Genomic DNA, 27,959 nt, shown 5'->3' on the forward strand with positions numbered 1-27,959 from the left:
AAACAATCTTCACTCGCCTAGATGATGACATAGCAAAGAGAGAAAATGAATTCAGCTGCCTGGTTGCCATGATTCTGCAAGCCAAGATGGGAGCAGCATGTCAGAGTAGAGTCCTATCTTCTCTCTTTGTTCTAAGAGGCAAGGGATTTTTCCAGGCGAAAGAGGATGCTCATGAAAGTCCATGTGAAGTGTCTCTGCAGATAGAAAGTGCCCAGCTGTCTTCAGAAATCATTAATATCCAAATTTTATTAGAAATAACTCTTGTAACCTTGCCTGGAGTAAGATTTCCTAACATAGAAGGAAATTCGGATTTGCTTTTCTTCTTTTAACTATTAATATAGAGTAGCAAAGTAAATTTTCAGTTCATCGCTGTCAAAAGTAGGCGACAGCATCAGATCAGGGTTTCTTGTTTAGAAGAGCAAAACAAAATGCATGCTGTCATTTGAAACTCTCTTCGAATTCCACACTGTGCAAAGGAAGGCCCTTCCCATCAGCAAGAAAGACCACTGTAGAGAACCTCGTACAATTACATACATGAAATTATCTCATTAATTCCGACAATAATGAATTCACCCGTTGCCTCAAGCATAGTCTTGGAGAATGGGATAGTTATGACACCAAATGAAATTAAAACATGCGTGTACAAGCATTCCCTAAGATGGAGACACTGTGATTATTTTTTAATTGTATCTGTAGACCTGTCAATAGGCTGGCATGATCACGGGATTTTACTAATCAGTGAGGACGGAAGTTAAGACGTCGGTTACACAGCTAAGGATACCTTTGAGATTTTCGTTGCTGCTCAAAACAGCTTTGAGGTACTGTCAACATTTATCAAGTCTGGCACCTAGTAGGCCTGCTACACATCCTCATTGGTCCTAATAAAGGAAAAAATAAAACGAAGTTATCTCCTGAGAAAAGAGTCCTTCAAGGAGATTGAAAAAAATTCAAGAAGCATACTGGTAAGAGCAGGGTGTACACGAACACAGCACGAGTCAGCAGCAATAAACACTCCTGGAAAAAACTTTTATTTTTTAAATGTTTTATCTCAAAAGGAGGAAGCAGTGAATTTTTCATAATATATATTTCACTCGGGTTTTAATATTTAGAGCTGACATACACAATTTACAAACAAATATGTAGGCTGGAATTTGCTTGATTTGATTTACTTGAGTTGTCTTTATTAGATAAATTAATTTTTCATTGTCACATATCAGGATGGCCTTGTGTGCATGAATTTTTACTTTGAAATGCGTTAAAAATTTAAACGCTTGATGCACCCACATTTTTACTACTGAGCTATCATGCTTCGTTTTATGTATTTATATAACTTGTCTTTCAGAAGGTTGTCAAGCAAAGTATGGATGCTTGACGCACTGATTTGAGGCAACTTTTCTCATTTCTTCTTTCAGGCTAAACGAACTCTGTGTTTAATGACGGAACTGTACCCATTCATTGATTTTTGGCAACGTTTCATAGAAACTATATTTGAGGAAAAGTCAATTCAGATTTATACCACTTGAAGGAAATCTGCCACACGTGTACCCCTCAAGATGATATTTTTTTACCTTCCTTTTGCAAAAGCAGATAAATCCTCGGTGTCATTGCTGCTGGGCTCACTGCTATTTTTATTTTCTACTGACAGAATATTCAAAGCTGACAAATGTTGTAGAACAGACATCGTTATTAAAAGCCTCAATTTACACCAAATGGTGACAGTTTGCTGTAGTGCTCATAAAGCAAAATCGAGGAGGAGTCAATACACAGGGCAAAGGTAGAGCTTCCAGCAGTTCACACACCTTCTGCAACTCTTCCTACAGGTAGAACTGACTGGCAGAGCTTCCTGCGTGGAGAGCCGACTGGTAGAGCATCCTACAAGTAGAGTAGACTAGTAGAGCTTCCTAAGGGTAAAGCCAACTGGTAGAGCTTCCTATGACTGCAGCTGACAGTAGAGCTTCCTATGGCTGCCGCTGACTGGTGGAGCTTCCTATACGTAGAGCCAACACTGCACCAGAGGCTGCTTAGGTATAGACTCGAACGTCAGAAGTAAAGCAATGGCTGACATGTCTGAATACAACTTCAAAACCTTTATTATGAATACTGTTTATAGCTACAGATGGCTTTGGGAATAAAAACATAGATAGCTTTGTTCTAAGAGTCAGGTGCTTGCCAAGATTCGAAAAACAATGGGGAAAACTAGGCAACAAATATCAAAGAAATGATAGATATGTGGTTTAGATGAACTTCCTAGCATTGATATTCATTCACACTTCAACCATGTTTTGCTGCATCCTGGATGAGGAAAGTATTTTTGTACATAAAAACTATATCAATTCTGGGTAATGACAGGGGTCAGGTAATGTAACAGATTTATAACAGCACTGAAGACTTTATAAATAAAATCCGAAAGAAACAAACAAAGCAACACAGAGAAACTGAAACAAAGAAACAACCAGGAACACGTATGGGAAAAGAAATCACACTGTGTCCCAGTCAAGAAGTATGTCATTTGTCAGAGGGAGCTAGCTCAGTGTGTTCTAAAGCGGTAGGTGAAATGGATTCACCTGCCCCAAGGCATGACAGCTAAGCCCTGTCTAGAAACAGAAGCCACTGTCAACCACAGAAAAGCTTCCTGAGGTGTTGGAAGTGGTTAAAGACCAGATAAAACTCTGGGAGGTATGGGTGGCAAGAAAGCTCAGCAGGAAAAGGCAATGGCCATTAAACCTGACAACCAGAGTTCAATCCCTGGGATTCCTGTGGAGGCAGAAAACTGGCTTTTCCTACTTGTCCCTTGACTTCCACATGTACAGCAGGGCACACACACACACACACACACACACACACACACACACACACAGTGAGAGACACACATCCATACCCACGTATTTGTGTCCCATGAGTTATTTGCATGCAAATAACACTTCTAAAAAAAAAGAAAATCCATCAACTCACCCATTTGGCACGTTTATAATAAAGCATTATATGTAAAACTACGAATATTATCTTAATTAGTTTTTCTACAAGCCTTTATCTAAAGGACAGCAGGAAGAGCTAAAAATATCCAGGAGGAAAGTAGGAACCGAGAGATAAACCCTATATTCGGAAAGACTAACAACAACGACCCGTGCGCAGGTTCCAGTAGGATGCTCAGAGGGGCAAACGAAGAAGGGCAGAAGTTATCCTCGAAGTTAAAAGACTGCAATCCACACCACCTGGCTTTCACCAACAAGCGTTTGGCTCCGACAGGCTTCTAGTTCTATCTGTTTAAGATACAGAGAAGTCCTCGGGGATCTGCTGAAGATGTACAATCGGGAGAGCCGGATTACAAATAGCTCACACCCTCCTACATGTGATTCTGCTCACAAAACAATACACCATGCGCGTCCTGTGAGTACACCACAAAAATAAAAACCATTGTGCGCGCCCTGCTGTAGTAGCAGGATTTCCCTCTCATGCCCACTCAAGACAGATGAGGATCGGTGTGTGGCAGGGACAGAAATAATCAAGGACTTTTTTTCTCAAGTGTTCATTGATCCATCGTCTCCAACGATGCCACAGATGCTAACCACGTTCCCAAATTCACGTGAGTAAAATTGTCAGGCATCAAGGGCCCTTTGACCACAAATTGAGGACGATTTTCTTATTTCATTACATAATTTTTTGTTATGACTTAAAGTTAACTATATATGACTTCAGAAGTGCATGAAGACAATTGTCAGACAGGATTGCATTGTCTGTGTACTGACAATAGGAATACACATTTTCTCTTCTCTCTCTTTCCCCTCCCTCTCTCTCTCTCACACATAAGGATGTGACTGTAGCAGCCTGCATATGTGCCTATGGAGCTGAGAAGACTACAAGACAACCTTAGGTTTCTTCTTATTGTTATTGTTTAGTGTAGGGTTTCTCACTGATCTTGAGCTCACGAAATGGAGACAGGATGGTTTGCAGGCCCCAAGGTCACTTGTTTTTGTCTCTCTCCCCCAATACAGTACTGGGGTTACAGGTACACACCACCACAGGTGACTTTTTATGTGGGTGCTGGGGGTCTGAACTCTGGTCCTTATGCTTGCAAGGTGAACACTTTACCCATTGCAAACAACTTCTCAAACCTAGAATATATGTTCTGACACTCTAAGAATTGTTTCAGGCGGGCAAGACGGCGGTCCAAACAGAAGTTCCCTAACACCCCATGTGGTGCCAGAGCTCGTGGATGCCTCCTCTTTGAGGTCAGTGGGATTCCTTAGAGCAGCAGTGAGGGTTCTGCCTGAATCATTTCCTTTCCTCACTCCATCCCGTGTGGCTTCACAGGTCTGTACTGGGAGAGTGAGTATGATATTGGGACACAATCACTTTTTCACGTTCTACTCATTTTGCTTACTCCCAATATTTTGAAATGACATTCTGGTTAAAACTAGAATCAACTAGCGTGAATTTATACTTAGAGTCACTGACACAAACCGAGTGTGCCCTGGTCCTCACTAACCGGAGAGATGCATTTTGTAGTCACAGCTGCATGTGCTCTGTGCAATGAACTGTGCAGCCACTTCTACAATGAGGACAGAAGACAAGAGCCAAACTAAGGTAACGTTACTGGTAGCAAACAACCACATTCAAAAACTAAAGAGAAGAAAAGTACTTATTTGGAATTTGAGGCTGAGGTTCTGGTTTAAAGCTGGGTTCTTTCTCTTAGCAGCTGCACTCGTGAAGGCAAAGAATGAAAACTTTTGGCCTCTGACCTATAAAGTCGGGGTGACCGTGGTTTTTATCTGCCTGAAAACTTACATTCCATGGCTATCAGAACATATGGCATTTACTACCCAAGAGGTTCATTTTTTCCTAATATTTTTCTAATCCTGAAAGTTTGGTTGGACACATAATTGTCAGGTGATAAATTATTAATTAAAAGTAAAATGTTATTAGATGAGGTAGATAAAAAAATGAAAATTATTAGGTTCCTCAAGTCAGAGAAAAACATAAAATGTTGGAATCATAAGGACAAAATCTCCTAATCTTTCAGGAAACAATTGTTACCATCAGAGGAGTAGTCTTCAAAGCTCGTCTTTCCTATACAAATCTGCATTTAGGAACAGGTATGCAATCAGCCATTTACATTTATGTCATGGAAATTGTCAAAGCCATTAAGCAGTGGGTAACAGCGCAGCTCTAGCAGGTTGCCTGGCCCTTCCCTTATTCATCCCTTTGTCTTGTTTCCCCACACTGCACTGTGGCACATTCTGTTGTTTCTGAATGTTGTTATTACAAATGAGATTAAGCTGCTATTGGCTTGTTTGATAAGAGGATTAACTCATGTACAAAATAAAGGTACACAGGGGCTGAATAATTTTATTTTCTCTCAAGGTGTTTGCATAGGAAAACTGTATAAAACCAGTATTTAAACAGGTAACTTCTAGCCCCAAACTCCTGTTCGTGATGCATCCCTGAGCAGCCATAAAAACACAAGTGCCCACCCAGTCAGAAGTTTGGAGGAATTTCTTTTCTGGTCCAATCTATTTGGACTTCTGCAGTCTTCTTGTATCCTCAAGCACATCTCTTTCTTTAGGTTAGGGAAGTTTTCTTCTATAATTGTGTTGAAGATATTTACTGGCCCTTTAATTTGGGATTCTTTGCTTTCTTCTATACCCATTATCCTTAGGTTTAATCTCATTGTGTCCTGGATTCTCTGGATGTTTTGGGTTAGGAGCTTTTTGTGTTTTACATTATCTTTGATGATTGTGTCAATGTTTTCTATGGTATCTTCTGCCCCTGAGATTCTCTCTTCTATCTCTTGTATTCTGTTGGTGATGCTTGCATCTATGACTACTGATCTCTTTCCTAGGTTTTCTGTCTCCAGGGTTGTCTACCTTTGTGATTTCTTTATTGTTTCTATTTCTACTTTTACATCCTGGATGGTTTTGTTCAATTCCTTTACTTTTTGGGTTGTGTTTTCCTGTGATTCTTTAAGGGATTTCTGTGTGTCCTCTTTAAGGGCTTCTACCTGTTTGCATGTGTTTGCCTTTATTTCTTCAATGCAGTTATTTATGTCCTCCTCAATGAACTCTCTCATCTTCATGAGATGTGATTTTTGAATCCAAAGTTGGCTTTTCCAGTATTTGCTGTGGTAGAAGAACTGGATTCTGTTGATGCCAAGTATTCTTGGTTTCTGTTGCTTAGGTTCTTGTGCTTGTCTCTCGCCATCTGGCTATCTCTGATGTTAGGTGGTCTTACTGTCTCTGACTGGAGCTTGTCCCTTCTGTGGGCCTGTGAGCCTGTGATGTTAGGTGTGCAAAAATATGGAATGCCTCATGAATTTGTGTGTCACGGCTTATGCTCTAAGATCAACAATCGGCAAATGGGACCTCCCAAAATTGCAAAGCTTCTGTAAGGCAAAGGACACTGTCAATAGGACAGCCAACAGATTGGGGAAAGCCTTTACCAATCCTACATCCAATACAGGGCTAATATCCGATATATAGAAAAACTCAAGAAGTTAGACTCCAGAGAACCAAATAACCCTATTAAAAATAGGGTACAGAGCTAAACAAAGAATTCTTAACTGAGGAATATTGAATGACCGAGAATCACCTAAACAAATTTTCAACATCCTTATTCATCAGGGAAATGCAAATCAAAACAACTCTGAGATTCCACCTCACACCAGTCAGAATGGCTAACATCAAAAACTCAGGTGACAGCAGATGCTGGCAAGGATGCGGAGAAAGAGGAACACTCCTCCATTGTTGGTGGGATTGCAGACTGGTACAACCATTCTGGAAACCAGTCTGGAAGTTCCTCAGAAAATTGGACATAGCACTACCTGAGGACCCAGCTATACCACTCCTGGGCATATACCCAAAAGATGCTCCAACATACAACAAAGACACATGTTCCACTATGTTCATAGCAGCCTTATTTATAATAGCAAGAAAGAACCCAGATGCCCTTCAATAGAGGAATGGATACAGAAAATGTGGTACAGTTACACAATGAAGTACTACTCAGCTATTAAAAATGACTTCATGACATTCTTAGGCAAATGGATTGAACTGGAAAATATCATCCTAAGTGAGGTAACCCAGCAACAAAAGAACACACGTGGTATACACTCACTGAGTACACATGGAGGGACCCATAGCTCCAGCTGCGTATGTAGTAGAGAATGGCCTTGTCAGACATCAATGGGAGAAGAAGCCTTTGGTCCTTTGAAGACTTGATGCCCCAGCATAGGGGAATGCCAGGGCAGTGAGGTGGGAGGGAGTGGGTGGGAGCAGGAGCACCCTCATAGAAGCAGCAGGAAGGGGGGTGGGATAGGGGAGTTCCGGAAGGTAAACCAGGAAAGGAGATAACATTTGAAATGTAAATACATAAAGTATCCAATAATAATAAAAAAAGATGTTTGGAGTAATGGGGTCAAATGTGACTCGCTTTTCTCAAAGAATTAAGCATGCTTCGATGAGTACCGCCATAGGCATGATTTATAGTTTAGAAAAAGTGGTTTGGGGCTGGCAAGACAACTCAGTTGCTAAAATGCTTGCTGTACAAGCACAAGGACATGAGTTTGTTTGACCCCCCCCCCCATATCCACAAGGTCTGAGAAGGAACCTGTTTCCAAAAAGTCAGATGAAGATCCAAAGAGAAAGACGATCACTATGAACTTCTGACATTCCATACATGTCAACACACATAAGCTTTCTCGTGCACATGTGTGCACACAGCTATACCCACACCCCCCCCAAAATCCAAACAAGGGTTTAACAAGTCCGAATATTATTTAATTTTAAAGAAAACAGGTTTGAAATATCCTATTTACTTTTTTAAAAAAAATCCTTATTTTTTATCAACAAGATTAGCAACAAGTAGAAACAAAAACAAGCAGAGAGCTTAACAGCTGACCGAGACGCTCTACAGTGTCCTAAGATGGGAAGAACCATACAGTTCCCAGGAACAAAATGAAAGCGTTCTCTTTAAATGCCGAAACTAAGCAAACACACCAAGCTGGCCCTTTGTTCCACAGAGACATATTTTCTGTCAGCATAACAAGCTGAAGACAAAATATGAATGGCAGGCACAGATACTTAGCTGATGGAGAACACAGAGCCCCACAATCACCACATCAATCTCTCTGAGAGGTCATGTGACTTCCAGGCAGACATATTGATTCACACCTAGGCTCCTCAGATGTGACAAGGGTTCAAAGCCAAAGCTGGGAGACTTCCTCCCAAAATGGTAACTGCCACGGCTCTTCTGGTTCATTAGGGAATGTTATTTGAATGCCTACTTTTATTCAAGCATTATATTCAAGTTTTGGACAAGCAGGCTGTCAGGTAGCAGCAGCCATCTCCAGATATGGGAGGTTATTTGGAAGCTAAGAGGTCAAAGTCATTACCAGTGGTAGATGATACCTGAGTTTGATTTTCAGCGTTTATCCTCGTTTATAAAGAATACTACCATAACAACTTCATCGGATCCAATACAAAGCACCATTTTTTTTGCTTAGATTTTATTCTAGATTTTTTTGTGTTCTTACATGAACCGAGTATTCTGTAACTGCCTCAGACATCACCCTTCTAGAGGGCTCTGTATCCACGACATCAGATCCTTTCCCATTAGTTCATGGCAAGGGGCAACTGACCGCTTAGGGATTCTTTTAGAAGATAACTGGATTTTGTGGCACAGTTTCTCTTCTTCTTAAACTGGAGGAGTTTTAATAGTTTGTTCCTTTACCTAGTCGCTGTATGTCTCGATTCTGTGCTAAGTGTCCTTCAAACGCCTACGATGTCTTATTTCCCAGCCCATGGTGGTGCAGGGAGACGGTGGCACCTGCAAGAGCCTCTGGGAGAAAGTTGTGACACGGCCTCCACACAGGAGAGGGGCCCCTTGTCCCTTCTAATTCCCCATTTTTTTTTTGGCTCCAGGAGATGAACTGTTTAACTGTCTCATGTGCCACCATGTGCTACCCCACTACAGGCCCCAGAGCAACACAGCCAACTAGGCAGTCTGAAATCTCCAATACTGAGGGGAAAATAATAACCTCTCCTTGGGTAGAAGGAGATGATCTCGGGTATCTGCTGTACAGACAAAGCTGGCACCTTGTTTTATATGAAAATTTGCCATAGATACTAAGATGCTAAGGCAGATACATATTAGAGCTCAGCTTCCTAAATTATGAGTCACGGGGTCCATAAAGGACAACTGAATGTGTGTGTGGGGGGGAGGGGTTATTCACAAAACAATTAACTGCAGCCCTGGTTTCAAACACACACTCCACACTGTGACTATTGTTCCCTACACCCCAAGGAATGCTGCCTGAGGCAACGTGGCTCTGGTTTAAATCCACTATCTGCTACGCACTGCAGTGTCTTTACTGTACTTGGGAAGTTTTCACATTTCATAAGGAGAGTGACTGATTTAACTTACGGAAAAACCAAGAGTTGGCATTTTCCTATTTTCGAACTTCGGTGATGATCGCACTGCCACACCTGGGTTGTGTTGTTAGAACGTTTGACTTTTAAAACTTCTGTCTGAGTTCTGGCTTGATTTTTCATAAACAACAATAACAAAAAATTCAGAGAATCTTGGCTTGAGATCGCAGTTGAATTTTGGCCATTTCTGAAATGAGCCCAAAGTAGTTTTGTCATTTTCTTCGGTGTTATCTGTGTGAAGTCGTTTCTCAGCACTGGTAATTATTAAACTGGATTATTGATGAACTGTGGAAAGTGTTGAGGATGCTGTGGCCTTCGGTGTCAAACATTCTAGCGAGATTCAATTTTTATGTAAAAATGAAGAAGCGTTCATTTCAGTATTCGCTTTTGTCTCCAGTGAATAGTAAAATGATATAGCAAATACTCGTTATAAAAATAAATCTCTATGATTATTAAAAGTGTTGGACTTGTATTCCTGCTTTCCATACCTCGATAAAAAGGTTCACATAAAACTTTTTCAGGGGTCAGGAGTTAAAAAGTTTTAGAAGGACTATTTTAGAAGGCAAACCTTTGGACTCTTTCTGGATACTCTCATCCCAAGGTGAGACAAACAAAAAAGCCAGTGTGAGTGAATGTGTGTGTTTGTGTGCATGTGTGTGCACATGTGTGTATGCACGTGCGTCTGTATGTGTGCATACGTATGCGTGTGTGAGTGTATGTGCCTCTGTGTGTATGTCTATGTAAGTGCATGTGTGTCTGTGTATGCATGTGTATGTAAATGTGTGTGCACATGTGTGTGGATCTGTGTGGGTGCCTGTGTATGTGAATGTGTGTGCATGTATGTGCCTGTAAGCATGTGCTTGTCTGAGTGTTCATGAGTATGAGTGTGTGTGCATGTGTGCCTCTGTGTGTGTGTGTGTGTGTGTGTGTGTGCATACATACAATACCAGCACTTAAGATGTTGAGGCAGAAGTGTGGATTTTAGGTAATCATAGGCTACACAGTGAATTCCACGCCAGACTAAACAGTGATACCCTGTCTACAAAACAAAACAAAAACCATACAATAAATGAAAAACTTAAAACATATATTGTAGATTTTCCTTTGATTGTGATTCTCTTATATTGAAATATAAGATTCTTTTGTCTGAATATTCATGCACATCCAGATATGGCTTTGAAAAAGTGATTTTTCAAAGTATTTAATTTTTGTTAAATTACTTTCCACTTGTATTTAATGTAATTTAGGAGAACTCTGACTTTATGCATCTTTCTGGTTGTTAAAGACGAGGACATAAAAGAAAACAAGAGACGATGGGAGTTCTTGCAGCCCCATATCCCTGCTCACAAATGGCATTATTCAAACTTTAACACTGAGCTGAGCAGGTATAAAACAATTACCATTGTTGTTTTCTTGTACTGCATCCTGGTGAGTAGTAATGCTGATTTTTTTTTCTGAATATTAGTCCACTATGTTATTTTTTTAAAAAAATAGTCTGAGCATATATTGTGTTAAATTTTCTTTCATTTATAGTCATTAAAGACCCCTGGTGGATGGATGAAAACACTGAATAATATCTATTATCTATCTATCTATCTATCTATCTATCTATCTATCTATCTATCTATCTATATGTCTACCTATCATCAATCTATTTAATTATCTATCACACTTTTTCGTGTAAACACATTCATACCAAAGGCAGTTTAATTTATAAATAAGGCATGGCGATTGAAAATAAATAGCGGAAAAGCTATCACGGCGTACTGTGTTTAAGTGATGTGGATGTACTCTCTTCCCCAAGTCATTTAGAATTTCTTATTATTCTGTACACACCTCTATGTGACAACAAGAGATGATGCTATGCCTAACTGTTGTGATGAAGAGAGGTGGGCTATGTTAGGCCATTATGCAAAGATTCCTTTACCACGAATACTGATGGAGCCTATCAACTCTCTCATAACCAATATCGTACTAAGTGGCTAACAAGTGTTTGGTATATACACCATGGATATGCCAGACAAAGGGATGATTCACATTCTTGGGGGGACAGAGTGACATTTCAGCACACTACTCAGAACAGCATGCAATTTCAAACTAATGAGTTCTTTCTGGAATCTTCTATTTAATATTTTCAGACCACAGTTGGCTCATGCTGCTTGTACTATGAGAAAATTAAACTGTGCAATAAGGGGACTTACTGAATCTCTTTTAGTGTTTTAAATGGTCCACTCTCCCACTTGCAACTAATTTTAATTTACTAATGATATCCTTAGATGAAGATATATATACTATATATATATTAATGTTATTGAATTTGTCATTGTTTTCTTTAAAGATTTTTGTTGCCTATTTCGTTCTGTTTGTTTATTATACACTGGGTAAGAAATATTTCTCCAATATGTGAGAAAAAGGCTATTCCTGGGGCTATCGAGGAGCTCAGTGGTAGATCACCTGCTAGCACGTACAAGGTGGTACTGAGTTTGACACTTAGCAATGCCAACGGGACAAAATAAATATGTTCTCGTTTGGGTTCTCTGAAAGTTCTACAATTTTCCTTCCTTTAAACTTTTTGTGCATGATTTAAATATTCCAATAATTGATATACATAAAAGGCTTCCATATGTTGGGTCTGATTTCTTTCCATTCTATATGTCCTATCTTGGAATTGCATCATTTGAGGGCCCAACCTGTCCCGGGCATCCTTGATTGTGATTCTTTCCTAGAGGAAGCTGCCACGTATGTATGTGACACCCGTATGGGCTTTGCTCCTGGCCTTTTATCTATGCCCACTTTATACATGGCACTATCATACTTCTTGATTAGCACAGCATTAAAATAGGCTTTGGTGTCTACATGATAAGGCACGCCATGTTTCCTCTTCTGGTTCCTCTCAAAGGTCATGTTTATTTTCGATTATTCACTATTAAACAAACAAACAAACACCCCAATGAAACAAAAAAACCAAACACCAAAACAAAATTGTGGAATGTGTTTGCCATGTTTGATGTTTCTTCACTGGCTCCTTCTAATGTCCCTTATTCTGTCTTCAAACCTACAGTTCCAACAGGATAGGTCTCAATATGTATTTAACTATGGCACTTGGTGTGTGTGTGGTGCACATCCTCTGAAGGATCCAATGTTTAAAATTCTTGAAAATCTTCAAGTCTTTATGCCCTAACCAAATGCCTTCTGTTACTGGGGAATCTGTCTTCAAGGGACACACACTTCTGTGTGCTTTATAGGTAGATGCCATGACCACTGTGATTCTAGAGTAACTTTCAAAAGATACGTGAAAGATAATGATGGTCGCTCCTTTGACCAGAGGTCAAAGTCATTCACTGTCTAGAATGCTAAGGACAATATCTGCCTCCAGGATAAGCACACATTTCTCTAGAGCCCACTTTATTTATTTACTTTATTTTTTTCTTTATTTTCGGAGCGGGGGACCGAACCTAGGGCCTTGTACTTACTAGGCAAGCGCTCTACCGCTGAGCTAAATCGCCAACCCTTATTTATTTTTTATTAAAAGATAATTTTTGTACAATAGATCTGGTTTCTTCTGACTCAACTCGTTCCAAATCCTTCTCACCTCCCCACCCACCCCCTTTCCCTTTCTCAGTTTAGAAAACAATTAGAAAAACAAACAGAAAAGCTCAAGGAAGTCCGTATTAAACAGAGAAAGAGAGGGAAAACAAACAAAACACACACACACACACACACACACACACACACACAAGCAAACAATACAAAATTGTAAAACATAATACAGAAGCAAAATGCCAATGACAATTTAAAAAATATATAAATAAGGCAATATGTGACAAAAATGTCTACAAAAATACTGAGTTCATTTTGTGCCTACTCTTGGGTATGACTAGTGTACCCAGTGAGACTCCACTGGAGGAAGCTCAGATTTCCTTTTTGAGTAAGATCAATTAGAGACGGCAAGTTATTTCTTCATTGTCTCCTTCTAATGTCCTTTGTTCTGTCTTCGAACCTACAGTTCCAACAGGATAGGTCTCAATATGTATTTAGCTATGGCACTTGGTGTGTGTGTGGTGCACACCCTCTGAGGGTTATGATGGGACTTCCTATTCACCTCCACCTTTTAGCATTAGAACCCCATCTGCCTTGAACCTGTATGGGCCCAGTATTCTCTGAGGCCCACTCCTTCCTGAGATATGGGGAGCAAGAGGACCCATCTTGATCATGTACCCCATGTGGCTTGCTGGGTCCCAAGAAAACAAAATCCTCTATGTCTGACCTCAGAAGTACCATGTCTTAAATGAGTAACCCTAAAACTGAGGCAGATCCACTTATTAGCATGAGAGTAAGGTCTCAGGCCCCTCATAGTTCTTGATAACACTCCGTTCAACACCATAGTGTTCTGGGATTTCAATGTTTGAACACTTGGCATTCTTTCATTCCCTTGTTTTAACTGCTGTATACCAGTTTCCTCTTTCCTTCCTGTTGTATAACTTCCTCATGGTCTTCCAGACCAATCTCTCTCCAGGTGCATGTAAACCAATACTTAATATAGGAACCATGGGAAGTTGTTTCCAAGAAGGTTTAACTGTGGGGCAACTCATTCTGAACAAAGGCTGGATGGAGCTTGGGAATGAATGGAAAAGACAACATGAGGTGGGTGACAGAATCCTTTTCTGTGTTGCTGTCTGTGAATGCAATGTGACCAGGTGATTTACTTCTCAGTCAGGACTTCTCTACGACTGTCCACTCAAACTGTGAGTCAGCATAGCCTCGTCCTTGCTGAACTGTTCTTGTCACAGAAAGTACCAAAGCAACTGTGATACCTTTGCTATGCTTTTCGATTCTGTGATTCTATCCAGTTAATTTAAAAAATCTGGTCATGGTGATGGTCTCGCCACTGCTTGATTTTATAAAAATATACTTTTCGCGTGTTCTCTATACCCAGGATCCAGCATCTCAATGGCATGAAGCACAGGAGGATCTAAATTTGTTGTTTACTGCGGGCCCTGAATCTTGCACATTTTGGCTTCCATTATTCCCTGCGTGGAAAGTTTCAGGAAGCTTTCAATATTTCCTCAGGGTAACTTCACATGAACTGGATCTGCAGAGATCCTGAAGGTGCTGGATTTTGAAATCGTTCCTCCAGAGAGCATTTCTGCTCATCACTGGCAGTTGTCAGAAGCTTCCACCAATGGGAAGCCATGCTGCACGCATATTTTAGGTGGGTGTTTTCATTATAACGCTACCTGGGGGAACTTACTCCCTCCATTCATTCCCAGAGAGGCTGACACTTGGAAAGAGGAAAGATGAACATGATAATTCATGTGCTGTTGTTGTTGTTGTTGTTTGTAAATTCAACCATGAAGCACTCATTTGGTCACGTGCCCGCTATTTTGGCCATAGGCTCTCTGGCCTACATTAAGAACATGGACGGCCACTTTGCATGTTCCAGTTCTGTGATTTGTTGTAAGTCTGGCCCTTCAGTTGGAGCTTAGGCCTATTTCCCACGCAACTAAACAGGTGCCAAGCTTCTCAGCTGAGCTGTCCCTGGGACGGTCCTGAGGTTTGTCCCACGCCCCTGGTTTTCCATGCCCCACAGTCTTAGGGCTCCTTGAGGAACTCCTTTGCTCTCTTGCGAGTTCAGTGCCATATTTATAAAACCCCCGTCTCTGTCTTGTCCTGTAACTAGCCATCCCTGTAGTAAATGGGCTTTTAGAGACTCAGAGTCCCATAAACTATCATTTCTATGATTGCTCTTTCTTTCAGACACCCACAAATGGACTTCTTTCCTTTTCAGTGGGAGCCTCTTCCAGGTGGCGAAAAATAGCGATCCAGGAAAGACTTGAGAAAATCCAACTTTTCTGGAAATCATACGGTTTACACCAAAATCCATACTGTTCTGCCATGGTAAGGTCTCGGATACTGATTAGACAGTTTCTCTTACACAGGTTTGACACAATGGAAGCTCACAGTATCTACAGATGCTATGCCTTCCTGAGAAAACTGGTGAGCTTCCAAGTGAATTTCCGATGAGCTTAACTAACCTGTGAATATCTCAATCGTAGCAACATTTAATCACAGATTTAGGAGTGCATTTTTTGGTGGTTTGAAACCCATTTGTAGACACCTCAGGATGCAGGGGTGGAGAAGAAGGCATAGGAGAAAAATGTGGCTGGAGCTCCATTTCTGTTTAAAGCAAAGAAGCTTCCAGACTTCAGTCAGCTGGACTCCCTCTGATCGCTCATATGCGGATTCAGACAGTCTTATTTTTAATTAAAGAGAAAATTGGGCTGCATTTTGTCCTGCCATCTTAAAAATTAAAAGATAACATCATCAAAGAATCAAGCTCAAGATGACATTAAAAAGTCCGTGAAGCTGAGGACGAGATTAAATTTGACTCTCATCCATGACTGATGGGGTACGAATTTGTCAGTGGTAATAACACTTGGAGGGGGCAACCCTCCACAATCCTTCAGTAAGAAATAGCTTCTCTACGTCTGAAAGGATGAGAGCGTGTTTTCTTGGTACAGAAACAGAAAGGAGCCAGAAATACTGTCTAGAAAAGCCCCATTCATGCCTCAGACTTGTTGCTTTGCTTCACGATGCCCGGAAATATCTTCCAACCAGGTCTGTAGGAGCCCAGGCGGACCGGCAGACAAAGTTAGCTGTGCAGTGATAAATTTATTCAGGGCAGTCCATTCAAAGCCTTCCGTTTCCAAACAAGGGTGCTTGCTACACATTCGCGCACGACAGTGGGGAGGGGTCATTCGCCGTGCTGAGGATTGTTCTGCTGCACCTCCCCCATCTCCTGCCCTCAGAGTGAAAAGCAGAAGTCTTTATTCTGAAAGGATGAAGGGACTGAACATAAAGATGGATCACTATTTAGGGTTATAATTTGCTTATTTGAGTATCTACTTTCTTCAATTGAAGGAGCTGCATCAAATCTCTTTGAACATTTCCTTCTAATGCTCTTGATAATGGGTCAAAAATATTCTTCAATTAAGCCTCAAAAACCACTCTGTGGAACAAGCCCAGGGCTATTATCTCCCCATTGTGTGGTGCAGGAGACTCTCCCTGTGGGCTGGGAGGCTGTACCGACAGCGAGAAAGGTCACAGGGGGAGCTACTCACTGTGCAGAACAACAACCTGTGTCGTCAGCAAGTAAAGGTCACCACTGGTCTTTCTTAGTCGCCCACATGGACGCCCAGCAAAATACAGAAGACACAGGAATCCACTGTACACACCCCATAAATGGGTGTGACGACAATCTTTTCACTTTAACCTCGAATACAAAACTGCAGGAGCTAGAAGAGATGCTCCTAATGACAGGCTGTTTAACAGACAAAAATCACATCTCTCTGAATCCTACTCAGGGACAGGTGAGCCCCAGAGCCAGGCACAGTCCAGTTACTGCCTCTGGGAGAGTGATCAGTGGCAGTGGGACGGGGTGACAAGAAAGAGGAGTGCATTCCAAGAAAAGTAGTTCGTTCAACTCTTAGACGCCCCGGGGACCTGGGTTAAATTTGCCTCCATGCACACTGTTTATGGTCCCAACAGTGACCTTCCCTTTATTGAGAATTTTATAGAATCCACTAAAATATATAGCTCAGAAGCATCGAATGCAGCTCCTTTAACACATGACTGTTTTATAAGAAAGAAAGGCTTCATTTTAATCTTAGACATTTACGATGTCCCCAGGGAAATTCTAGAGACTCCAAGGCAAATATTCCTCCTGTGTCTTCCTACCCCAGGTACAGCTACCAGCATCCCACTCACGCTGAGCTGTTTATCTGCCCTCCTGGTGGTGGAGCAAGAGTCTTGGCTGTGTGGAGAGCCACCCCTGGAAGATCAGTAGTGACTAGAAGACCAAGCCAAGGGAGTGTGGAAGTATTATACTGGCCAATGCTGCCACATCTCGGCTCCTAACAGTCCCATATGTAGTTCCGTGGTTGCTTCTTGAGAACAAGCCAGTCTTTTGTTGCAGTCTGTGGAGGAAGCTGTATGCCAGGATAGCTAGTTAGAATCCTGTCCTAGTGGGGTGACCCTGAGGAACCCACTTCCCACTGGGAGTTAAATTCCACCTATGCAAAAAGAGGGCATCCAACCGCACTATCCGAGGTGTCTCTGAGGGCTGCTTCGCTATATAGTCTGGATTCTCGAGTCGTCCCTGTTCTTTATCAGTTTAGAAACACACGTTTGGAGACAAATGTCATTTTTATCATCTCTCCTTTCTCTAAACTGGAACTCACACTTTTTGGGACATTCTATGTCACACCATCACTGTGGCTTACAACAATTACTATTTATTACATGAGCACTCCGTGCCCAACTCACTTCTCACTTACCTGTATGCATTCATTATCTTACATACATGACCCCATTAAGGCAGGCACTATTAACTGATGTCCAAAAGTTCTGCAAGAGGACTAGGGAGATGGCTTAGTGGATAAGAGTGTTTTCGGTACGAGCATTTAAGGATACTCGAGCACCCAAAGAGAAAAAGTAGGTGTGGCCATGTATGCAGCTGCAACTGCAGTACTGTGGATGTAGAAAAGAAAGGATCCCTAGGTGGCGGCTGACTGACAGTCTAGCTCTGGGCTCATCCTCAGAAGAATGAGACACAGAGTGGAAGAGCAGGATAGCCTTTTGGGTTTGAGCACGTACGCACGTACGCACGCACGCACGCACGCACGCGCCCACGCATGGGCTCAGACTATGAAGTGAAAGCCAACTGTCTTCAGAAGTCATCGTCCCACTTTGTTGTATGGTCTGACCAGAGCAACACATTAACATATAGATCAACACATAATACCTAAGGGAGACGCCGTGCTCAGAAAACTACTGTTTTTTTTTTTTCACTCCAAATTCATGTCTTATGCGGATTTTTAGGTTAAGAAAGACTATTTGACACCGAATTACCCACCATATAACAATAGCTTTCTTAAAAAAAAAATTCAGCAAAGATTTTTGTCTAGAGCTTGTTTTTTAAAGGTAAAAAGAACAGATTTTTTCCATGCATATTTACTATTTTTTAAATCTTAAAAGATTGCATTAGGCAAAATGGAAACGATAAAATATGGATTTAGGAGATGCTGATGCTGACTATGCCACAGATCACTATGAAATTTAGACAAATTTCTGGTCTCATGCCATGATAAAATGGACAAAATAATATATTGGAACACAGGACAAGAACCCAACAGTTCATCTAGGCGGCTATGCAGTTATGAATAATTTTAATAAAAATGCAAAGCTGGTATTCTGCCACATAAAATAGGTAGTCAATTGTGAACGTGATATATATTTGTAGACTATAATGTGTCCTTGGAATTAAATAATTAATTGTCACTACATGAATATCACTGTCTTCTGACTCCACACTATCTGCCTTTTGCCTGGCACTTTTTAAAGATTAACTTTGATCTCTTCAGCATTTTGCCTGCGAGTATTACAGATTAATTTGATAAGTCAAGTTTTACTCTACAGCTAGGTTCTACTGCCCACTTAAACAGCCCTGCAGGCTCCCTGCCAAATGAATTCCTATACCCAAGATTCTGATGCCAAGCTACTTTTGAGGATACAGTTTGAAATGACAACCCTTATTTGTGTCTTTCAAAATAACACAGAGAGACAGGGAAGAACATGTACACATATAAATATACATGGAAAAATCAAAGAAAGGGTAAAAGACACGAGTACCAGTGTCCTGCTAGAACTCGGGAAGGATGTAACCACGTATAAATAACCTCCCAGTGGGGACATGTTTGAGCTTTGCCCGTGCCCCATGCTTGAGAGACTGTTTCCTGATCACTGAATCACAAAGGCTACATGTCTGTCTTGATCTCAAGGTGGAAACTGACATTTATCAAAGATAAAACACGCTTGGGCTGTCTGTCTAGTTCAGAATCCGAACTTGGCTTACCAGAGTGAGCATTTCCAAGACTTGCTTTTCTAATTATTTTCCTTATAGGTAACGACAAATAAGAAATAAAAGTGGGGACACAGGGCGTAGAGGCTGGGTTGTGTTCTTAAGCTATCTCAAATCTAATTTCCTTTACTATGATTCTACATTAGTGCTGGGGACTCGAACTCAAGACCTGATGCCTATTGACTCTTAGTGTGATTGCATGCTTGCCAATGAAAATGAACTACTGAGCACTTTCTGCATATTTTCTCGATTTAATTCTCAAAACGGTGCACTCATATAACACAATGAAAATAAAAACTAAAACATGCTGTAATGGCTTCCTCTTACCACAAGCTCACAAGCCTTCTGATGCTTACAGATACCTTAATGAATGACTGTAGGACAAATGTCGTGTTACTCAAGCTCTGGGAGAGGCACAGACAGCCTGCTGATAGGCCATTTGTAGGCTGGGCCTGGATTTCATGTGAAGCCCCTTGTTTTGAATGCTGGATCTTCTACATACAAAGTGGAACTCAGGGAAAATCTCAACTCCCTTGGATCTCAGGTTTTCCTTTTCTAAAAAGGATAGGGTCTGAGAAGTTGGGCCACTGTGTAAGAGTGTTTGCAGTGACCTGAACGCAAATTACTAGCACTCATGCAAAAGGCTAGACACGGCATATGCATGCCAACAGCACCAACATTCTGAGGCAAAAGGTCAAGATCTCAGGGGCAGCTAGCCTCCCGCCCAGCATCTACCTCCCTCCCTCCCCATCCCGACCACCTACCTTCTGGTTGAGTATAAAACATTGTCAAGGTAATACAAAGTGTGAAAGAGGAATATACTGGATGCCTTGCTTTGGCTTCCAACAGTGGACTCACAGGCATGCACTACAGACATACCACACAGATCCCCACACCACCACACAGAAATATCCCCCTATACCGTATCCTCACATGCTTATATATAAACACTCCTACATTATACCCTACACCACAGTTCTTCATGCATCTTGAATAAATATATAGACACACCACACATACATATTACACACACACACACACACACACACACACACACACACACACACAACTCATATACACACACCGTGCATGCCTATAACACAGAGAGGTTTAAGCAGTATCTACCTCCGAGTTGTGATGATTAAGTAACAATTGTCCAGTAACCATTAGCTGTGGGTTTTCTGTTACTGTAATTATGTGGCCTTGAGGAGGCTAAGTGCCCAAAAGGAACTGATGTCTCATATCTGCAGAGTGGGGAGAAGGGAGTAACGCTTAGAGGATATGATGTTTGGGTGGAAGAAATGGTTCAGGCAGGGTAACAGGGCTTGAAATCCCGTGGGTAAATCTCCATCTCCTTAGGCAGCTTGGTTAGCCATGCTGGGGTTGGATTTTATTTCCTGAAACGTAAGGTGGGACATTAGATAACTACTGTTCCATATCTGTTAAAGATAAAGTTAGGAACAGATTTTAGTAAGCCCACACTATTATCCCGTAGGTGCACGTTTCAGAAGATTCTGGTTTCATCGCTCTCCCTCTTTCCACAGTGCTCTCCCACCTCTTTACCTTTCCTAGATCTGTAAATAAAAACATGCACGCTGTGTGGCCTCCTTTTCTCTTTGTGCCTGGCTTACTCCTCTCCAACTGCCACGCTTACTGGCCATTCAGGAGGATTTCCATTGGTGAGTCTACCCACAGAGATCAGAATTTTGTATTCCTTAGTGTAAATATTTAGACAAACCAGCGCTGTGTGGTGCTGACTTTATTTCCAAGGCAAATATTGGACTAGAGCACGCAGAGTGTGGCCTAAACTTTGTCACTCACTGCAGGTAACAGAAGATGTTGGACTCAGTACACTAAGATTCTTTTTGGTGATGTGGCCCAGCCCATAATCTGTGATTCAAATGTGGGCTGCCTTACTCCTAAGGGCCGATAGGATTCTCTTTTTAATATCTTCTGGAAATCAGTAACTTCACTTACTTTCTTATCTAAAGAACTCCTCCGGTTTTAGCCTGATTCCATTAAGTTCTGCTTTGGAATTTCTACAAGCCAATGAACTTTGTGTGTCTATCTATTTGCTCATCCAGGGAGCTTACATGTTTTCTTCGCACATAGCCAGAGAAAGATACCTGCACCTGCCAGTGACAGACACTGAGTTCCCAGGAAAGGTCAGTTCATCCCCTCTTCATGATGTATTTACACATCCAATGTCAAAACAAAGCAACTCTGATTGTCTGTAACAAGTCCTAGTATTAGTTCACAGACTCTTGGTACATTCTTTAGAAAATGTTTGTAAATGCAGAAAGCCACAGCTGGTCCCAGAAGAAAAAGGAGATGTCAGCAGAGTTCTTAGTCACATGGGGAACATTTGTATCATGTGTCCTGACAAAGTTCAGAGACCATCATGGGAGAGGGCCAAAGGATGATAAGAGCCAGAGGTCAGGGAATACCAAGGTGTGACATTGTGGTCAGGATGCTACATTTGGGAACTAACACAACTGTGGCTGCCTGCACAGGACTTGCAGAGGAACAAACCAGTCATCATTCCAGCATGGAGTAGGAGGGGTCCAGGAGCCTCCATATCTAACTGAGAAGGTATGAACAACTGATGGCCTTCGGGGGTGCAATTCCTTGTAGGTGAACCATGTTCTGGTGGATGACCTCACATTCACAACTACACAGGTAGCAGGAATTAGTCTTGATGAGTTACTAAAACAAAAAGGGAACATGATTTGGGGATGCAGAACTAGGAGTTAATCTGGGAGTAGTTGGGAGGCAGTGCAGGATAGATAATGATCAAAACACATCATATGAAATTCTCAAGGAATTAATTGAAAGTGTCTTTTAAAGAAAGCACACAGTAGATAGTATAAGGTCCCTGACACATATACAGCAAAGAACTGACTGGTCTGGCCTCAGTGAGAGAAGATCCATCTAACCTTTGAGAGACTTGAGGCCCCAGGGAGTGGGAAGGCCTGATGGGCTGGGGTGGGGAGTGGGAACATCCAAGGGAGAGGAGGAATGGGATGAGGAACTGTTGGAGGATAGACCGAGAGGGGGGATAAGGACTAGACCATAAAAAAAAAATTCAAAGATAATTTAAAAGGGAAAGGAAGGAATATATATATATATATATATATATATATATATATATATATATAATCTGTATGGTCAACCAGTTGTCCTGTTGGACTTCCCTCCATCCCTCTCCACCCCTAGTTTGAAAATGAGGTCGACCAGTTGTCCTTTTCCTTACAAGACAAGACACATGTACTGATACTGCTGGCGGACTTTTTTCTTTTTAATTTAAATAAAATTGTGTGTGTGTGTGTGTGTGTGTGTGTGTGTGTGTGTGTGTGTGTGAGAGAGAGAGAGAGAGAGAGACAGAGAGAGAGACAGAGAGACAGAGAGAGAGACAGAGAGAGAGACAGAGAGAGAGAAGGAAGGAAGGAAGGAAGGAAGGAAGGAAGGAAGGAAGGAAGGAAGTTTTTCTCAAATACTGCCCAGGTCCATGTTTTATATTCTAACACTAATATCAAGGCAAAACAGCTTCTATGTAGGCACATAATTCATGACTATTCAACTGTAAACTATTTCCTAAAGCTGATCTGGTTGAGTTTGTCTCTACCACTTATACCACAGATCAACTAAGGAGATAAAGCTAGGCACACATCAAGTTATGGAAGAAAGCACAGGGGTTCACAAATTTCACTTGCTGCCTGAAGGACCAACATCCATCCCTATCTAGTGAGCTTACTCTCTCTGCCAAGGGTACCTCTGTAGCCCTTAGAAAGATCCAAAATTAAGCATTCAATTTCTGACACATAAGAACCTAAAAGTGGTAGAAATACATAGCTGAGTTGATTCATTGGGTAATTCACATGGGAGTTGATAAAGATCCTAACTCTTTGAAACATGAGGCTTGGAGGTAGGATCATTTCTACCTGCAGTGTCTTGGGCTATAGCAGCACAATGTGTGGTTGGAAGAATGGTGTGTAATCAGAGCCAGGATTCATCTGATGCCATGCCTGTAAGGAAAGTGAGCTTTCAGTTTACCATATTTCCTCTCTGTAGTTTCAGTCCACAGAGCCATTTCCTGCCTAGAACACTCCCCACTTGTGGGTATTTAGAAACTTTGAATCCAGGGTGCAGGAAACTGAACTCATCTTCTTGTCTGTCTTCCTTGCTTGTATGGTCCCTCTGTATTCTCCTAGTGCTCTTTGATTCTGCATTACTAAGTAACTTACATAGCATCATGGGGTTAAAAGATGTCAGCAGAGCTCTCAGTCACACAGGGGACATTTGTATCATGTATGCTGACAAAGTTCAGAGACCATCATGGAAGAGGGCCAAAGGATGGCAAGAGACAGAGGTAAGAGCACTAATACTAATACCTCTCTGCAGGATTCTATCTTTGCTTTTAACATATCTCTCAAAGGCATTTTCTCAGTCACGTCATTTTGGGGGTCTTCATTTAAACATGTGAATATGTGGCAGATATCTTTAAATGATGGGTCTATAAGATATAAAGACTCTCAGTATTCAATAATAAATAATATATCACACTAAGAGAATCTTGGAAATTTGCACAAAAGTTTAATGAGCCATATAATACCTTCGTAAAAACTCACTGTCAGTATTAATTAGACAAATGGGAAATAAAACCATAAGGATATGCTTCCTGATATATGGACCAGCAATAAATGCCTCTCAAAAGATAAGAGTGAAAGTAGCCAGACATCTGTAAAATGGGTATCCATTATATGTCCATGGGGCGACTGCTGTGGGATGATTAATGGGGAATTCAACCTTGCTGACTCGTGTTACTCGTCCTGAGAGGAACTCTGCAAACTACAGGGGGAGAAGGGTAAGCACCAAGTCAGCTCTTTCATCTAAGATAACTACCTGCTTACAAGGCACACTGGTGCAATCGTGGCACAAATGCTGTGGGAGTGACCAAGCACTTTCTGATTGGATTTAAGGGCCGGCCGCTCCATGAGATGCAACTCATGCCTGACACTGCTGACGTGGCCATAAATCTTACACTGCACAGGTCACAGGCCTAGAAGAGAACCAAATACTATTTTTTTTCTTTTAAGGGAACATCACACACACACACAAAAATGAATCCTGACATTCTGCTGTACTAATAGATCAGTTCCTCCCTCAGAATCGCCGGAGAAACTCCATCTTGCAGCCTGTGGGGACTAACACGAGAGCCCCTGTTAGGTAGCACGCAGACACAGAGATTTTTGCATCTCTCAGTCCTCAATGAGATATTTATGCATGGAACCCTCCCCTCAGGGCTCAGGGAACTGGGTGGACGAGGGGATGGAAAGATTAGAAGAGCCAGAGGGATGGGTGACACTAAGGAAACAGGGTCTTCTCGACACAACAGGGCTGACACACATAGGAACTCAGAGTCAATGGTGGTGTGCACAGAGTTTGCACAGCTTCAGGCCAAAAAGAGACCCAGTGCTGAGAGGGGTACATGGACATGGGCTCCTACCACTAACCAAGAAGCTATCTGTAACTGACATTCACTTGGCAAAGGAAAAATTGATTTTTTTTTCCAGTGGAGTCTCATTGGATATACTAACCACACTTAAGAGTAGGCCCACATCAAGCAGAAGATGGCCAAAACAAAACAAAGTGATGGTATTTCTGTAGACACTTTTGTCTCATATTGCTCCCAGAACCCCGCTCCATTTCCTCCTTCCTTCCTTCCTTCCTTCCTTCCTTCCTTCCTTCCTTCCTTCCTTCCTTTCTTTTCTTTTTTGGTCTTATTGGTCTTTTGCCTATATATTAAGATTTCTGAACTTGTGACCTTATGGATTTAGTGTGCTTCTTGTGTTTTATAAAAATTCCATTTTTTTAATTGTTTGGCTGTTTGAGAGAGAGAGAGAGAGAGAGAGAGAGAGAGAGAGAGAGACAATGGAGTTGGAGTTGGATGGGTGGAGAGGTGAGAAGGACCCAGGAGTAACTGAAGGAAGAGAAAGCATGATCAGAATATGCTGTATGAAAAAAATCTTTCAATAAAAAAAGAAAAATCCAAACTAATGTGTAGTCAGAGAGTAGGTTGGTAATTGCCAGCAAATACAGGTGCAGAGAGATGCAAAGGTGTAAGAGGAAGGAGGGGTCTGGGTCATAGGAGGAAAGAAAAAACCCTGGGAGTTGGTAGGACTATCCAACTTACTCAGCTGTTCTAGGAGTGCAACGTCAAACTGTAGTTTATTGTAGGCCACGTGTTTTACACTGGAGTTGTTCAAATGAAAAAACAATGTGACTACCCCGAGATGACAAAAGGTAAAATTGCAATTTGAACCTAGACCTCCTGCTTGCTCCTCTTAAAGGTTCACATGGTGGATAAATTCTGCCTGCCTCCCGAGGCTGACAAATTGTCCAGGGTGGAACCTGTTCAATACCAAGGGTCTCATTCCTCCTCTCCCCTGGCTTTACATCACATAGCATCAAGAAAGTTCACAATTGGTATTTCTTTTGTGGATATTCAGACGTCCTTTGGCTCAAAATAATTTCTTTTCCAGCTGGGCATGTAGTGTACATTTATAATCTCAGGAGCTGGAAAGCGGAGGCAGGAGGATCATGACTTCAAGGCCAACTTCAGTGATATGACAGCATTCTGCCTTTATAAATGCCTCTTGAGGATTCCCCAGGCATTGCTGAAAAGTATACACCTCCAGGATCTGCAAAGGCTCACTGGCCAGAAACAGGCTGAAAGTGGCTGCAGGTCCAACAGTTTCAGCTGCAACTCTCGGTCTCTAATAAGGCAGGCAGCTGCACTATGAAACCACATGCAACTTCAAGAGGAGGAATTCGCCCTTAATTCTAGCCGAAATGCCTACCTCTCTTCTTTACTTGGCTTCATCTTCCTTCTCTCATCCTTCCCTCCCCCCCTCCTTTGTGCACATAACTGAAGTGGATTCATATTTTAGGAGAAATAGAAAATGCCACCTCCACCTACCCACTGAAACACTTAACAATGAAAATTTAATAAGGAGAAGTTTTGTAGTAACAGACAGTCCAATTTGTAAGAACACTGAACACTAAATCAGGAGCTGTGCACTGATGGTTTTCTTCTACATGGAAACAGGCCAAATATTCTAAGGGCAGTCATTAGTCCCCACAATTCGTGTCCCCGATTCAACAGGTCAGGCTGTGCCACTGGTGAGAGTGACTTGCGATAAGGAGCACCATCTACTTCAGGACAGGGCTCTCAATGCGGACCAGGAGGCCCCAGTCCCGGAAGACTTAGCAGCGGCTGAGAAATTTCATAGGCCTTCCCCCATCTGTGTTCTCAGACTTAGAGTATAGAATCTGGGTAGTTTTTCTGCCTTGCGATACATTTAAGTTTGTGTTGCCTCCTCTAGCTGACGAGTCTTGAACCTTGTTCTTCACTTGGTGGCTGCACAATGTTTTGAAGGCGGGGTCCTGCCAGGAAAATATTGGGAGGGATAAATTACTCTAAAAAACTTTTTAAAAAAGGTCTCACATGGAGACCTACTTACGACTGCAGGAACTTCCATATATAAACACACACAGTTAAAATGGAGTTAGCCTATAATGGGATGACAACGCCCACAGTAGACACCGTAGGCTAACAAATTAAAGGCCCAATGGCAGGAATGGCCGACCTCTTTTTGGAGTGCTAATCCCATAGGCCTCTAAACATTACATGCGAATGCCAATGCTGCCAATTAACCTGACAGAAACACCTTACTGATGAAAACACCCTGTACTCGAGCCTCAGAACGTGGAGATATCAAAGTTGTCCTCTCATAGAAGCTTCATCCCTAATGGCTATCCTTTACAGTGCTGGAGGAAGGTTCTATGTACATCACCAAAGGAGAAAACGATGATCAGTTCCGTGAATTCCATTAGCTATAAGAAGGTCTGGTCTGGAGAGGCATGCCCAGCAGTGCAATAGAGGCGCACACACACCAGTGCACTTTCTTCTCCACAAGGCTGAAAACCAGACCTGGCATCACTTTCAAGCCAAAAACCTGTGATAGACAGGACATAGGCCCCAAGGGAGAACCTAATACTATTATTCTGCCAAACAAACATAATATTAAGCTCACTCTTAAGGACTTATCATCACATCCATTGATTAATGTCTCCTTCAACCCTTATTACAGAAGTTTCTATTTGCAGTGGATGCTAAGTAAGACCCATAGGCCAAGATGCAGATAATAGAAGGCTGTGGAGTGCTTGACTCTAAATGCGATATCTGTATCAGATTTCCCCTTCTCGGGGCTCAGGAATCTGTGTGGAAGATGAAACAAGACTGGAATAGCCAGAGAGAGTGGGTGGATATAAGGAAACAGAGTCTTCTAGAACATGGCAGCCACACATAGGAATGCACAGTGGGTGGGCAGCATGCACAGCCCTGTGCACGTTCAAGCCAGAGCAAACTCCAGAGACATGAGGTGGACACCTGCCACTAAAAATCTACTGGCAATTGCTAGCTCGCTGCAGAGAGAGGTGGGCAGTCGGTTTTCTTTAAGAGTGCTGTCCTTGGTAAGTTGAGCATGCAATAGTGGAAAGCGACGATTCCTGTAAATACATAAACCAATATACTATGTGTGGTTTTCTCTAAGTGG

At 41.8% G+C, this 27,959-nt stretch overlaps 1 protein-coding gene across 8 annotated transcripts in view; it reads right to left on the bottom strand.

The window, feature by feature from the left end:
* The window catches only part of Rsu1 (Ras suppressor protein 1), a 248,280-nt gene that overhangs the window by 99,498 nt on the left and 120,823 nt on the right, over positions 1-27,959 (bottom strand). The window contains exon 9 of one of the 8 annotated variants that reach the window (XM_039096065.2): positions 1-26,787. This exon is cut by the window's left edge and continues 38,811 nt beyond it. The exons of the other annotated variants lie outside the window; for them this stretch is intronic. Within the exon in view, the coding sequence (XP_038951993.1) occupies position 26,787 (1 nt within the window). The 3' untranslated portion in view covers positions 1-26,786. The remainder of the gene's footprint in view (positions 26,788-27,959) is intronic. 8 annotated transcript variants of the gene reach the window in all.

The sequence above is a fragment of the Rattus norvegicus genome, chromosome 17 (assembly GCF_036323735.1).
Source record: "Rattus norvegicus strain BN/NHsdMcwi chromosome 17, GRCr8, whole genome shotgun sequence".
Taxonomy (NCBI): Eukaryota; Metazoa; Chordata; class Mammalia; order Rodentia; family Muridae; genus Rattus; species Rattus norvegicus.